Here is a 15939-nt window from a genome sequence, read left to right as displayed (position 1 = left end):
AGAATGCATTGGGCAGGAGGTATTTGGATAATTTCTTAATTATTTAGTATTATATGATTATATATGACTGCAGGCATAATTTTTTTCCATTCAGAAAATATTAAGAGTAAAAATTCAAAACATGAATAAAGTTGAAATACTTTAACTGACCAATTTGGTGTAATTTTTAAACATCTTTTTTTAAAATGATAATCACGTGATCTTGTGATTGTGTGCGGCGTGCTCTCTTTGATGTTGATCACGTGAGCAGGCCGAGGCCCTCGAGGCTCTGCCACTCAGTCATTCGCAGAGCGCACGTTCTCTAAATTGAGACTAATTAGCTGCTCGCACACTTCATAAGTATGACCTTCTATTGCTGTCAGCGGTTATTACTGGGACATTTCTCATAGCCTCATAGCCTCATAGTCACTGCACATAATGGCGTTTTCCCTGGTGAGTGAAAAACTAAAGTGCATTTAACTTTTTTGTGCAACATGAAACTACCACCGACGTCTCTTTTCGGCGACACTTTTAATTCCTACCTAAACTAACTCACCAGAGCTGCTTGAAACGGTGGAAAAAACAGTTTTCCCTCCGCTGCATGCGTTCTAACCTTGTAGCATTAGTTTAGCATGACTTTGTGCTCTCCCTCCTGCAGAGAAACGATCCCCGCATGCCGGACAGCCCTGACCCCGAGTCTCCGGCCCTGTCCACCTGCAGCAACGCCAACATCTTCCGCACGATGAACACCATGCTGGGCAACGCTCTGGATTTCACCGGTGTGTGCACCACACCTAACAACAGCAAGGGAAAGCCAGACCTGCTGTGTGGTAAACGTCTGCTTAGTATCTTCCACTGTGCAGCAGCAGGTCGACTTGGCTGCAAAAGAGTCATGCATTGTTACACTGCTGGTGTATTCATACTCAACATTGTAGAAACACTGAGATGAATCCAAAGCAGGTCCTTCTACTGAACTTCATCTTACCCTCCTGAGGAAAGTTTGAGCAAAGTTTATTTAATTATGAAATTAAAGTAGTTTCTGCAAATGTACAATTAGGGACCAGATGCTGTTTAAAGGCCACACTACTACGAATTTATTTATTTATTAATTTATTTACCAGGGACAGTGCACAACATTACAGTTTCTATCTGGATGCCAGTTAGCCAGAGAGCTAATTTCCATCTGTAGGTTATTACAAATTAGAAATATTATCAATACAATGCTTCAGCAAGCACTACAGGACAACAGAGTTGTTTTTTTACAATATGATACAAGTAAAGCTGTCCTTGACCCAAGAAATTCTTAGTCGACCAACACTCCTACAATTTTGTCGACTAATTGATTAGTTGATTTAATCAGCAGATATGTAAAACTGAGTTTCTCCACAACGAATCACACAAAAGCAACACTTTAAATCTTGTGTTCACCAGAAATGTGCTCATAAGTTCCTTTGAAATAAGTCATTCAGCATGAAAAAAGCCAAAGAAATGACTAATCTACTAAAGAAAACTTGGTCGACTAAACCCAAAACGACTGAATAGTCAACTAATCAACTAAGAGGGGTCTGCTCTAGATACAGTACAATAAAATGCATAAATGCAATATCAATTACAATTTTGATTGGAAAATACTCTAAATTAAGTCCTTCATTTGTTTAGTTGGTCCAAAGGTGATAAACTTACTGTTTTAATTATCAGCTAAACTGTAAATTGGATTAATAATTTATTCTATAAAAGTCACAAATTCCTCAGAAGCCCCATGTGACATTTTAACATTTTCCAAAAACCAAAGATATTTAATTTATAATGATAAAACAAACGCAAAGCATTTGAGAAGCTGAAAATGGATGGATTGATCTACTTAATTTATCCCGAATTGGGAAATTCTTGTTACAGTAGCAGGTTATCCAGGCAATGTACAGGAACAGTAAATCTATTACTTGGTGACATCACCACGTTACAGAAGAAAAGGCGTGACCTCAAGCAAGGCATTTCAGGCTGTTCAGGAGCTGTGTTTCTGTAACTCCCTTTGGTGTGGACTTTGTAACTTTGCAGCCCTTTTTATATGCACAAAAACTATATAACACACTAAAGGAAAAGGCAAAAGCATAATAGGTCCCCTTTAAGTTTCAATTGCATGTGAAGGTAAATTCTTCCCGGTTTCCAAAAACTTCAAATACAGAGGACATGTCCTCAGTGGTAGCTGCTGAATCTGATGTCGGCTTCCCCTGCTGCTGTTGTAGTGCAATATTTAGACCAGAAACCTATAAAGTGACCCTGAATGTAAGTTACAATACCACTTAGTTAGTTTTTAACCAGATGGATTTTAAGGTGAAAAGTTGCATCCCCTCCAAACGAGCCACTTTCACTTTCTCAGCCAGAGTTGCCATCTGTTAAACCTCCTTCACCTCGTCATTATCATTTGGGTGCCAGCAGCTGATTCATGCTGCATCGCTGGTCTGCAGCATTGCAGCACTTTGAAGTGTTTTTTTTTACCCTGTAGTGAGATTTGCCAAGATTTAAGCTCTGCACAGTGCCTGCGTCCTTTCTTTGAATTAATTTGCTTAAGGCATATCTGCAGTCTTGCTCTAGATAATGATATATAAATAATAATATAAAGGTTTTACTCATCTTAACAGTTCAACACTTGTGTTCTGTAAGTTTCAATATGAAAGTGACTTGTATGACGCAAACTGAGCTAAACTTCCGCTGTGGCCTCCCTGCCACCTCTGCCTGGTGTTGCTGAATCAGGGCTGCTGTAGCTGGATGCTTTCCAGGCCTGGAGAGGGGAAGGGAGGAGCTGGCGGTGCAAATCGCTCCGTCCTCAACATCTGATCAGTCAGCTGCTTCTGCTACAGCGAGGATCTGCATGCACTGTTTCTTCACTGTGTGTGCTAAAAATAATCAGGAGAATACATTAATGTGCAAAGAGTTATTTAAATCCAGTTTCATAATGTTTTCTTATTGCGCATCCTCAAAGTTGTTTTTAAAATAAAGTCTGCTGAGTCATTCGCTCCCATCTCCCATGCTGCCTCCCACCATGCTGCTGTAGCTCTGCCCCTCGCCTCCCCCACCCTCCCTCCTGCCTCTCTGTCAGCTTGCTCAGGAAACCAGGCTAGACAGAGTAAGCACCAGCAGCAGTGGCGGCTGTCTTCACACCGACTAAGAGACGTGCTGTGCCTACCAGAGAGGGGAGTACTTCTATCAACAAGCCAATAGCTCCGACTGGAATTTTTCATTACACAGTTGTTAGGCAAGGAAGCAGGGAGGTGGGGGAAAGCTGATGTCATTAGCAGGGGTGTGCGAGTGCATCAGCAGCCATGTCACATGCTGCTAGGTGGGTCAGTGATGCGGACGGAGATGCATGGCAGTTGCACCGGGCACAGAGGCAGCAGGTTAGCTCCCCCGTCAGCCAGGGTAGGGGGAGATGTGGTGAACAGGGAAGTTTGTGTTTTAGATTTCTCTTCACAGAAACGGTTTAATGTGACGAATCTCTCCCTGACCTTTTCTATGCAACGCAAACAGTTCTTTTCAGCTGTCTGACACTTCCTCTCCCCTCTCTCTTTTTCTAAAATCTCTGAACTGGATCTTGGATCGAAAAGAGTCGGAGCTGGCTGCAGTGGGCAGCAGGAGGATGCTCTTCCCCAACTGTGGTGGCATGCCCGGCTCCCAGGAGATGCCGTCATCCAGGGGCCCACCGGGTGTCACAGACCTGGGCCTGGGCCTCCAGTCTCTCCGGCTGTCCGGCTGGGACAGACCCTGGAGCAGCCAGGAGACGGACACACACTCTTCCCCCTCCCAGGTTCACACCAGCTCACCCTCCAGTAAGTACCACATCTTGTTGTTTACCTGAATGTATTTAGGAATTACAACAAAACCTGCAACTCTGTCTTATGATTTATACCACATAATGTCCCAGAGTGTGTGGTTGATGATTGTGGTTTTCCCAATAGTTCATTAGCTCTCTCCATGACCCCATTTATTTGAACATTACTGTAACATCTGTGTGGTTGTGTGCCTTGGTTTGTGAAGCCCTCATTTGTAACGAAATATGTGGTGGTTGGTTATTAACAGTGGTCTGTGTGTGGGAACAGGCTGTAGCGTCACCAGGGAGGATGATGTGGCAGTTTTGCTTTGCTGCATCTCTTCTCTAGCAATCCAACAAGCACAAAAACAATCCACTGAAGCTATTTTTCTTTTCCCCAAACCTAATGGGATGCAAGATTGTTATTTTAACTAAGTTAAGTCATTTTCTGAATATTTAAGTACCTGTTGATCAAACTCATGATGCCAGGATGTTGTTTTTCAGGCTAGGTTTGGTTAGGATACAAACCAAACAGTCCCAGTTAGCTGTTTATCATGCATGAACATGGATGATGTACATGTGACATTTGGGCTGTCAGACAGTTCTCAGATGAGCGTCTGTCTTTGGAGAGGTATCTCCGACTATAACGATGCCCCACTTGTCCTGACCCATTTGTAGTTTTATTGCCGCTTGTCCAAACCGACCCAACATAACTTAATTTAGAGCTATTTAAACTGGGCCCGCAACAAAGTGGGACAGAGCTTTGAATGCGGCCTACAGTTGAATAATCCCCTCAGAGCCTCATGTACTGGGTGGCATGTAACAGTGAGCATATCTGTCAGTTGCTCACTTTATCAAGAGGAAGGAAGCTGCTGGTTAATACTTGAGGAATTGCTGCTTATCAGTCACTGGACTTTGTTTGGGAACGGTGTCAGTTGGATGGTTTGGCGTCCAGTTTGCTGAAGGGAAAAGGCGTGTAGCTTCTGTGACAAGATTGTGTTTCAGATTAGTTACAGCTAAATTGCAAAACATCGAAAGTAAAATTAAATGCTTCGAGCACCGACTCGAGCACTTTGTGTTGCTGTTGCTTGCACATCAGGTATCGTCTCTTACATGCAAATTTGGGAAACTTGGCATTGCAGCCTTTCAGTTCTCATAACTCAATGTGGTTCTGTAGATTCAGCACACAAACCAAATTTTCTTTACTTTGCTCTTTTGTGGGAACCTGTTTTGCAACTGGATGAGCGAAGATACAAATTTTTACAAACTTTGAATTTGCAATGCCAGCATGCCTCCTGACAAATCGATGTGGCTCTGTAGATTCAGCACACACATCCCATCTTCAGTTTGTTCATCCACTTGGAAAAAAGACTACATCTTAGGGCTGTGTAATTAGCCAAATTACAATTACGGCTTCCAACAATTATGAAAACAAGATATTCAACATAAAGATTATTATGCTACATTCCGTTTCGCAATGATGCTCTTGTTTTGTCTTGTGGGTGGTGGGTCAGGGACGGCCGCTCGGCGTGGCAGGATCTCCTCATGGGAACTCTCCCCAGTGCTTGCTGGCGTCCGCTGGGCGTCTTAGTGGTGCGCCACGACCGTATCTAGGCCGGATTGGAAAGGCCTGGGGTGAAGGTAGCGCTTTAAAGCACCCCTCGCCCGCATGTTACTGCTTGGTCCTCGCCGTGCCCTCCCTTCCTCCCTTTTTTTTTTTTTTTGCGGTGTCTTTACCATTCACATCTATACAACCAATGTGTTTATGATTAAATTGCCGACAAGTACATAAAGTTCTTCATAGATCTGGCTTCTTAATTTTGCTCTCAAAGTGCCCTAATTGATGCATTTAACTTTAAAATGTAGGCTACAAAATTTGCAAGATGTTTCCAAAGTCGATGAGTAATCATGTTAAATAATCGTGATCTCAATATTGACCAAAATAATCATGATTTATGATTGTTAACTAATCGAGCAGCCCTACTAGCCATCAAACAAGCTAAGGAGCAATATCACATTAATGAAGGCTGAATCATCTCTGAAATGGTGTAATTGTCTTCTTTCTCTAGTGCTAGGTATACTGAACAGCCCCTTCAGTAGCATCCTTGGGAAGCCCCCAGGTTACCTGCCCTCTGAGTCCATAAGCATGACTGCTGACTTCCTGGAGAAGTTCCCCAGCATGGCTCGCATGGCTAACCGTCTGGACTCAAGCTCCTTCTTGGAGTCTCGTTCCAGCAGTCCTGAAGACTCGGAGACCAGCGGGTTCAGCTCTGGCTCAGACCACCTCTGTGACATGCTGGTAAGGCTCATGATACTTCTTCTTCTGTTTTTATGTGTTGGATTGTTGGGGGGTCAGGTGGGGAATATTTGTTTCAAATGTAGATGGGCTTTACTTCTAACAACCAAATATTAGATATCATAAATGAATATATACGTAGTGGCTTGGGCCTTTTATTTAAAACCTTTAACCTGACCGTTAAGGTGGACCAGCTATTCTCATTTTACTGTCCTCCAAGAAACTCAACACTTCTTACAGATGTTAAATCCTTCCAGCGGCTCTAAGGGCATTATCCCTCTCTTTCCGACTGGACTTTTAATGAGACATCTGCAGGAAGTCTCGAGTCTCACTGACAGTAAAGGTACAATTGATAACATTCAGCCACTAGATTTTGCATTCTCACTCACTCCTTCCATTGCATTCACTTCAAGTGGTTGCCATTTTGTTTCACAACCTTTGGAGTGATCTGGAGTGAGAATCTTTCCTGGTAGAGCAATGAAGTCATGTTACAACATATAGCTGATACATTAGCTATAGATTTAGGTTACTTTGTGCGGTGTTGTTTCAAGATTCATGTAAAGTTATATGGTTCTCTAGTTTTAGGTAACGTTTAGCTTGTCAGCAGTGATGTAGTGCAGGACAAGGAAGGTGGAAAGAGGAGATGTCACGCATCATCATCGTGTCATATTATTGGGGTACGACACATGTGTAGACTGCACCTGCCGAAATTGAGCCAATTGCAACGCACGACTGCAGCTCCAGTTACACTGCGCATGTGTCATACCCCATAGCTCAAGACCCGTGTCCCAGCCTCTTCAATAAGCCTTGGTGAAGGATATATGCAGGTATATGGCGTACCTGCTAGAGTTGGGTCGTTGTAAACATTTTCAAACTGCCACAAGACCGGACCGGTATACTGGATTTTACCAGTAGGTGTTGCACTTGACTCAGCAGCTGCTTGTCACAAAATGAGAATAGCTCGTCCACTTTAACAGCCTACCTAAAGTGAGTCTGAGCCGGTGTTGTCGCTAGCTTTGGGGCTAACCCCCTTCACTTTAATGAGCAGGTGGCAAACAAGACATGGGAACTTGGCTTGGGTCTTGAGGAGCTGTAGCATTTATTTACCAACAGCCTGAACTGTACACACACTGCACTGTTACGTTCACCGCTGTAACGTTACTGCTAACGTCATTTTCACCACCAGTCACACGCTTGCGCCCTTTCTCTCAACTAATGTTACAGGCCCGCCGGGCTTGCAAGACGCTGGCTGGCGTAAGCCCTTCTTGTCTCATCACCCCAAAAAACACGTGAACTTTCTAGTAAACAAACGCACAGTGCGCTCTAGTAGTAATTATGATTCAAACTAACGCTATACACTGCTCACATTTGATAAACCTTAAAGCTATCAGCCTCATGTCTTCAGTAAGGTGAAATTGCCTGGACATGTCTTTCTCTCCAGTCCACTCTGCGGATTTCCCCTCCCCTGCCTTATCTTGCGTCAAACATGCAGAAGGATCTGCTGCGACTGGGCTCCCGTCTGGACCACCAGGACTCCGGCTCTCCTCTGACCCCACCATCCAGTGCCAGCCCCGCTTCAGCCGTTTCCCGCCGCTGGCGTAGTGGCTCTCCCTGGCCTGGTACAGAGATGCTCGACCAGTCGGATGATACATTCAGTATTGAGAGGGAGGCCCGCCTGCACAGACAGGCTGCAGGTAAATCTAAAACACATCTGTTCTACCATTTTTTTATTGTCATTATAATTCAGTTTTAATGGTGTACATGATATTTGCGGCGTACCCCTTTTTCTGGACTCCTCAGCTGTGAATGAGGCCACGTTCACCTGGAGCGGTCAGCTGCCTCCCAGAAACAACAAGGATCCTCTGTACTCCTGCAAGGTCTTTCTTGGGGGTGTGCCCTGGGACATCACAGAAGGTAACTGCTGCTTTAATTTTAGCCAGATCTTTTCTCTTTGTGATTTTATGGATGCTTATCATTAATCTCGCAGTGCAACAAGTGAGCAGCCCTTAAGGGGTTGTGCTTAAATCCATACTTCATAATTCTGGTTTAGGTGTAATGTTGCGGCTGGATGTAACGTAAGAAGGAAAAAAAGATAAATAAGTCAGTAGTCTATATGAAATAACCACATGGTAAAGTCTCAAGTGTTTTTTTATATACTGTGAATTGAATACTTGATGCAATGTAATTTTGTATCTTGATATGATTCCATTGTGATATTATCACCCAGCCCTAAACCACACCCATTAAAACTAGATATTTAATCACTTTATGAAGCAAGAAATACTGGTTCTATTTTACTAAAGACATTTTCTCGCTCCTTCATCTTTTATTTCAGCTGGCCTGATCAACACCTTCAGTGGCTACGGCCCTCTGTCTGTGGAGTGGCCTGGTAAGGATGGAAAGCACCCTCGCTGTCCTCCCAAAGGTAATGTTGCTAAAGGTAACGACAAGCTGGTAGGCCATTTTATTTCCTTCAGGGTGGCACTGTGGTGAGCACATGGCATGCTGGTGAGTTTAACTGTAGGTCTCGGAGCTACTTTAGATGGTGAAATCAGAGCTTTAATGGTACATAAAACATGGTGGTGGATGCAGGGAGTGGACAACTAAAGAAGTGCCTCATACTGTATTAGACCTGTGGTAAATGTTTGTTTGTGAAAGCTTATAATGGTTGGGTTTCTGTGTTTTTTTTCAGAGGTATTTATTCAACTCGCTGGTCACTTTTAGGTCGTTCGACTGAACAAAAAAGTGTCTGTGTTTGAGTGACTGGTTTCACAGCAAATTTCCTCATAATTTCAAACATTTCTACGTACTACACACTTTTTAATGACAATTTTTATACATTCAGGCTGTGATCTGTCTAGGGCTGCAGCTAATGTTTATTTTCTTTATTGATAATTAGTTGAAGACCTTTTTGCTTTGAATAGATTAGAAAAAACAAAACTATTAACTGATGATCCAAATTGTTGTTTATACTCTTTCAGATGCCTTGAAACTCATCATGAAACTCATGATTGTCAGGCCTTTTAAAGCTGACTCATTACAAATTACTGTCTTTTTGTAATTTCTTTACAATAGTTGCTACCTGAATATTGTGAAAGTCGTCGGGGGGGCACATTTATTTTATTTTTTTCTATCCTAAAGAATTATGTATGTTTTTAGGCTACGTTTATCTGGTGTTCGAGAACGAGAAGTCTGTGCGTGCGTTGCTCCACGCCTGCTCCCAGGACCCGTTTCACCCCGAGGACAACCGAGAGTACTACTTCAAGATGTCCAGCCGCAGAATGAGATGCAAGGATGTGAGTAGAAACTAAACATGCCAGGCACAATTAGGCACTCGGTTACATTCCACCATTGATTGCGAAGTACATTTACTCAAGTACTGAGTTACAAATTTTTGTATTTGAGTCTTTCATATCCATGCCACTTTCTACTTCTAATCCACTTAGAGGTGTCGCGATACAACGGTATTGATGATAACTGTGATTTAAAAATGAAATATTGATATTTTGTTAATACACATGATAATCTTGTGTAAAATAATAATCAAGTGCCTCTTAAATAATTTTATATACAGTTATGATTACAGACTCTCTTCACCTCCTTACACTTGTATTTTGAGGGTAATTAGTTTGCCAAAAAACAGAAAATGCACAATCAAGTTAAAGATGAATTTGACTGAGCATTTTATTTATTTTTTCAAGTTTTCTATAGATATCGTGAAGTCTTTTGGCCACGATAATTGTGTAGTGAAAATCTGAGTTAGTGACACCCCTAACTACATTTCAGAGGGAAATAATGTGTGTCTTACTCCACTACAATTATCTGGCAGCTTTATTTACCTTTCAAATTATGATTTCTGCATACAAAAGATACGAAGAGCTTATACAATATTATGTTTTCTCATAAATTAACTGCCCAACAGTTTATACAACTACAGCTGAAACAATTGGTCAATTGACAGAAAATTGGCAACTATTTTGATTGAGTAAATTTATCAACATTTCATGTTTCCAATTTCTCAACTGTGGATTTTAATTTGCTTTAAAATTATTTGAGGTTTTGAACTATTGGTTACTAGTTAATTTTTTACAAACCAAACAATCAGTCCATTAATTGAAAAATAATCTGATTAATCCATATTGAAAATTAGATGCAGTCTGATATACAATAGTTAAATTTAAAATAGTTAAAAAAAAACATCTTAAAAATACATAATTCACCTATAGGGATGCTAATTTCGAAAATATTTCTTAACTGATAACCAACCCTCGTTAACTGACAAGATTTGTGCCTCGCATGCAGCGGTGCACAGGCTGCAGTGTATGAGCACAACAGATAACTGAGTCCCCAGTCCACCGTCCGGGAGCGTTACTGTAGCAGCCACGGTGCTGCGTGTAGTTTCGCGGACATGCCGCCTCTTTCCCAGTAAAATTCCGCCACCACCACCGCATCATTTAGTTTAATTTAGCAGGTTGATAGCTGTGTGTCTGCCCGGCATAACGATGGCGCGTGTCCAACAAACAGTGCGTGTGTTTGTGCTACGTTGCTACAACTGACCGCGTGTGTGGCGGCGGCGGTGAATGTTGGGTTGTTGGTGGCGTTATAGCTGTGAACGTAGGAGTAGCAGTGTGTGTACTGTTTATTTGTCGGTGAATAAATGCGATGAGGCTACAACTCCTCAGCTCGCGTCCCGAGCCAACTTCCTGTATCTGTAACTCTGGCTCAGACTGTCTTAAGGTGGGCTGTTAAGGTGGACCAGCTTTTCTCAAAGTAACGAGCCGCTCCTCTGAGTTTTGCTCACCTTTTTAATTATTTCTTTTAACCGATAAAATTTAAATCTTAATTTGGTTAAAATGCTTAATGTCGGTAAACTGTTAATTATTAACATCCCTATTCCCTTATGCTTAGGCCCGGCGGGGAGTCAACTTTGGGCTGCCGGGCTTGCAATACACTGGTGGAAACCTTGAAACAGTCAAGTAACTCCTGTGATTCTTGTCCCTTTTCTGGTCCAGGTGCAGGTGATCCCCTGGGTGATCTCTGACAGTAACTACGTGCGCTGCCCCGCCCAGCGCTTGGACCCCAGTAAGACGGTGTTTGTTGGTGCGCTGCATGGCATGCTGAACGCTGAGGCGCTGGCCAGCATCATGAACGACCTGTTTGGAGGCGTCATGTACGCTGGTATCGACACGGACAAGCACAAGTACCCCATAGGTGAGACCGCTTGTGTTTCCTGCTTTTCATTCTTTTACTGAAACCTACTGAAGGCCAAATTGTGCTTCTGTTTGTGCATGCAGTTTGTAGACATCTTATAAGCTACTAAGAGCATACTCATGACAACCGCTATCAAATATCTGTTTTATGTAAAACTACTGTGCAGAATATTTTTGCCGTCAACTGAATTATCCTTTCTTGTGTACAGGCTCTGGACGTGTCACTTTTAACAATCAGCGCAGTTACCTGAAGGCTGTGTGCGCAGCATTCGTGGAGATCAAAACCCCTAAGTTTACAAAGAAGGTAAGAAGATACTCTGTACTTTCTGTAATCATCAGTGGTGTAAAGTAACTAATTACAAAGTGCATTTACTCGAGTACTGTACTTTCTGTAATCATCAGTGGTGTAAAGTAACTAATTACAAAGTGCATTTACTCGAGTACTGTACTTAAGTACAATTTTGAGGCACTTGAGTATCTCCATTTTATTCTACTTTATACTTTTACTGGATTTCAGAAGATAATATTGAACTTTTTACTTTACATATTCAGATTAATACAGAATATTATAATAATAATAATAATTAAAAAAAAGAGAAAAATTTAAAGTCAAGATCTTTTTTTTGCAGTATATAGCAAAAGTACAGTGCTATTCGGTAACCAAAGAGGAATGATGGGTATGAGTATACATTATTAGCAGCTGGCACCAATGCCAACAAATAAACAAGTCAAAACAAAGGATGTATATAATCAACAATAAAACAATCCCTCCCCAGTCACTGCCAGCACGCCATACGGAAAGCTAACTGTCACGCCAAGGACTTGCGATGAATGATTGAATACTGTGTGATGTAGTCAAGCTGCACTTAGTAATCAAGTATTTACAGTGTCTGGAATGTATCTAAAAAAAACATTTTTTATATATTTTAGATTAAACTACCTGGCAGTATATAAAGTAGTTCAAATTAGCCCTACTTTTACCAGATGCAAAATTAAATTATGTCTTCTTTATTCTGAAATGGACTAGTCTGTATGAATACATTTACTTTTGGTACTTTTAAGTATATTTTGATGCTAATTCTTCTGTACATTTACACAAGTAAAATGTTGCAGACATGACTTGTACGTACTTGTATTGGAGTATTTTTGCACTGTGCTATTGTAACCTTTACTTAAGCAAAAGATAAAGTTCGTCCTTTAATCACAAGGTTCATTGTTCGGTCTCCGGCTCCTCCTGTCTGCATGTTGCTTCCCAGGTGCTTTACAGCAGCCCACTGCTCCTACAATGCTTAGGATGGGTTAAATGCAGAGGTCAAAGTTCATGTCTGTACCTGCATGAATATGACGATTTTATATATATTTTTTTTTTAGATAGATGCATAGATTGACTTTATTGTGTACCTCAGTAGAAATTTGTCTGTGGCTTCTCCAAATACAGCATAGTTACATACAATACACATACCACACCATTAAAACATACAAATATACAATAGTGCAATGGGCAAGTAGCAGCAGGTTATAAGAAAGACGGCACATCTTGCAAAATAACAAGTGTTCCCCAGTGCAGTCATTCGGAGTTCAATGCCTGTGTGGCGTAGGGAATAAAAGACTTCATATACGGTATACAGTATGTTGCGGCTGGTGCTTGGGACCCTAAATCGACAGCCAGACGGGAGCAGCTCAAACTGTAGTCAATGTGAGATGTCTGTAATTATGTTTAACATTCATGTGTACAGCACTGTCAAATATATTGCAAAGTTGTTTGAGTGACTTTTTAAAGTTGTTACTTCACCTCTAATTAATGATTAGTGTCTCTGCTGCTGTTTTGGAGAGTGACTGACTTGGATTGACTCTCTTTAATTTAAATAATGAAACGCAAGTGAAAATAAAAATACCTTATGCAGCACAAATGCTCTTAAACCTTGTTTAAGCACCACTATCTTTCAAAGTGTAATACAAAAAATCACGTAATCAGCAAGTTCTCACTTTCAGTTGGGGGAAGGCTTTTTTTTTTTCTAGCACCTTACTTACTGTGATGGTTGTGAACGAAGCATGACTTTGCCTTTTCCCCTCAGGTCCAGATTGACCCGTACCTGGAAGACTCCATGTGTCAAGTTTGCCTTCGCCAACCTGGGCCTTTCTTCTGCAGAGACCAGGTCAGTGGAAACTCCTCAACTAATCTTTGTCCTGCTAGCAGCGGGGCTTGGTGATGGCTATGGCCACTAATAGCCACTTTGGCCAGAAGTTTCTATCATTTCTTGCTCTGTGATTGCCATGAAAATGTGGGATTTATGGGTCCAGAGTATGAAATGTGTTTGATACCCTTTGTATGAACCAAAGAAGCAACCTTGTTTGTGTCCTACCACAAAATCAGATTGCTGCCTTAATGATTCCAAGAACTCCCTATTTATATAGGTTTTTCTCCAGACTTGGGTCAGCTTGACAATAGAAGAGGTCTGGGTTAAGCAAAACAAACTTTTATACAGCACATGTTTTTAAATATAAATTGTAAAATATAAATTGCTTAGAAATGGATTGAAACCATCAAGAATCTGAATCAGTTTGTAAATAAAATGGCCAAACTTATGGTTTAGTGCACTTTGAAATGCAGTAAATCTTTTGATCTTGTTGCATTAAACATAATGCTGATTAAGTTATTTGATTAAAATGTATGGTTCATTAAAAGGATAGTTCCAGTTCATGGTTTTGCCTATATTGAGTAATAGTAACCTATTGGTAAGTTAATTGCGGAGATCTGGGAACACAGCAACATAGCTAGAAAAACATCACGGCAAGAAACGCAAGCAGTTGGACAAATCTCCAAATGGACGGTAAAATTACCTCAACTGACATCTCAGTTTACAGACTTCCTGCTCCATCTTTGACCTACCGTACTTGCGATATCTGCACAGTTTTCTTGTGCAATGAAGGACTATTTCTGTCACTGCAGCGCGCTCATTTTCCATTATAACTCTGAATAGAGTGGATTAGATCTCGTTTACGGTCTTTAGTATTTACAACCTGATCAATTGACCGAGAAGACCCTGTTGGACTTCAGCGTAGCGACATTGCTGTGTTTCCATATTTCAGCAATTAACTTGGTAAGTACAACATTATATCTGACAGACACAATGACCAATCAGACATTTCTAACAGTTTTAGGTAGCCTATAATGCACTCAATCACTATCTGTCGGCACACAGGCCTGCTTCAAGTACTACTGCCGCTCATGCTGGCACTGGCAGCACTCCATGGACATCTTGAGCAACCACCGGCCCCTCATGCGCAACCAGAAGAACAGGGACTCCAGCTAGAGCAGATGGATCCAAACACTCTGAAGGGCCAGAGGAAGAGCCCCTCTCGACGGGGCGAGGCTGCCCGCCAAGGAGAGCACGTGTGCCAGATGTCCCTCGGTCCGAGGGCACCGTGGCACTGCACCAGGCACTGGGGATTATCACTGTAGAAAATGTTCACTTTTGCACTTGCTACATTTTTGCTGTTGTTCACAGTGGCACTATGCACAGTGACCTTGTTGGGAAAGACAAGGGGCCCTTCACACTTATGCATTTTCCCTGACTTGCGGCCAGACAGAGATGGGAGTCAGCCGAAGGTTAAGAAGTGGATGAAAATGCCATTTCTTTTTTCTTTTTGTTTACATGTGTTGCATAGTGAAGAGCAATCACGCAAGTCTCATTGCCGTTCATTGGCAAATGCCATACAGTGCCTTTAAATTTTTATTTTTGTTTTTTCCCCTGCTCCCTCTCTCCCCCACACCAGTTGGCATCTGTTTTTTCCTGTGCAAGCCAACTGGTGTTTCTTACTTTTGGGAGTTTAATGTTGGGCTTCATTTAACCAGTCGCATTTCAGACATTTTTACGCAGTTTTTTACTAATTTGTACACAAACGGTTTTAAGTCATGACATGAAAATTTTGAACAGAATTCTACCAGGCGGCTGTTTATGGGAAAATCCCCCCTTTTATTTTTTCCATTTTTCTCATACATTTTTTCTTTTTTAATTTGTCCTCCCAAATTTCAACTGAATGGGCACAAAATGTTGGAAGTACTACTTTAACTTGCTTTGTTGGTCCAGTTATATTAAATGTATGTAACGATAGTACTGGATTGGCTTCAACTGGGCAATCTATCATTTCTCAAGCACCCGATGGATCCTGTTGAGACTAGAGTGAATGAACATTTAATTGTACAGAGTTTGATTTTTGCACTTTTTAATTTGCACGTGTGGAGAGGTGGCAGTGGTTTTTAATCACTTTTGTACATCAGCAGGGGGACATGCCTATGTTAGAACAGCTGCTTGTTTCCTGTTGAATGTAAGAACTTCCACTTAGCTGATGATAAATTTAATCTATCCAGAGCTTGAGTAGACCCCAGTAAATGATTCCACGCTTTATTACCCCATTTTGCCTTCTTGTTCCAGTTGGAGATAAATACATAATAAGCTGTGTGCCAAAGACGAAGTGTCTTTTCTTTATCCATTAAGTTTGTCATGCTGAGCTTGTTGTCTCTTAGCCCAGCTGCTTTTTAGAGTTTTGAAAGTCTACCTCATTGTGGTCTGCCAAGTTTGCTGCTACTTACAGTTGTGGAGTATGTTCAGATTGGGCACAATAAAGGTGTTTAAGCATTACTGGCC

General features: G+C 41.5%; 1 protein-coding gene across 5 annotated transcripts; it reads left to right on the top strand.

Moving 5' to 3' along the window:
• The first annotated feature begins 272 nt into the window (after positions 1-272).
• On the top strand, positions 273-15933 carry cpeb1b (cytoplasmic polyadenylation element binding protein 1b). 5 transcript variants are annotated; one of them, XM_037759455.1, is made up of 12 exons: positions 273-432; positions 638-758; positions 3582-3803; positions 5854-6083; positions 7522-7774; positions 7881-7994; positions 8416-8520; positions 9240-9376; positions 11093-11291; positions 11500-11594; positions 13366-13446; positions 14494-15933. In XM_037759455.1, the coding sequence occupies exons 1-12, from the start codon at positions 418-420 to the stop codon at positions 14602-14604; spliced, it is 1683 nt and encodes a 560-aa protein (XP_037615383.1). In that variant the 5' UTR covers positions 273-417; the 3' UTR covers positions 14605-15933. The 5 variants fall into 5 exon arrangements, with proteins under 5 accessions (XP_037615383.1, XP_037615391.1, XP_037615373.1 ...); XM_037759463.1 differs by having other exon boundaries at positions 638-809; positions 7573-7774; XM_037759445.1 differs by having other exon boundaries at positions 638-809; positions 8416-8505.
• The last annotated feature ends 6 nt before the right edge of the window (positions 15934-15939 follow it).

Source organism: Sebastes umbrosus, chromosome 2 (assembly GCF_015220745.1).
Source record: "Sebastes umbrosus isolate fSebUmb1 chromosome 2, fSebUmb1.pri, whole genome shotgun sequence".
Taxonomy (NCBI): Eukaryota; Metazoa; Chordata; class Actinopteri; order Perciformes; family Sebastidae; genus Sebastes; species Sebastes umbrosus.
The sequence above is the reverse complement of the archived record's forward strand: the minus strand, read 5'-3'. Positions and strand labels throughout refer to the sequence as shown.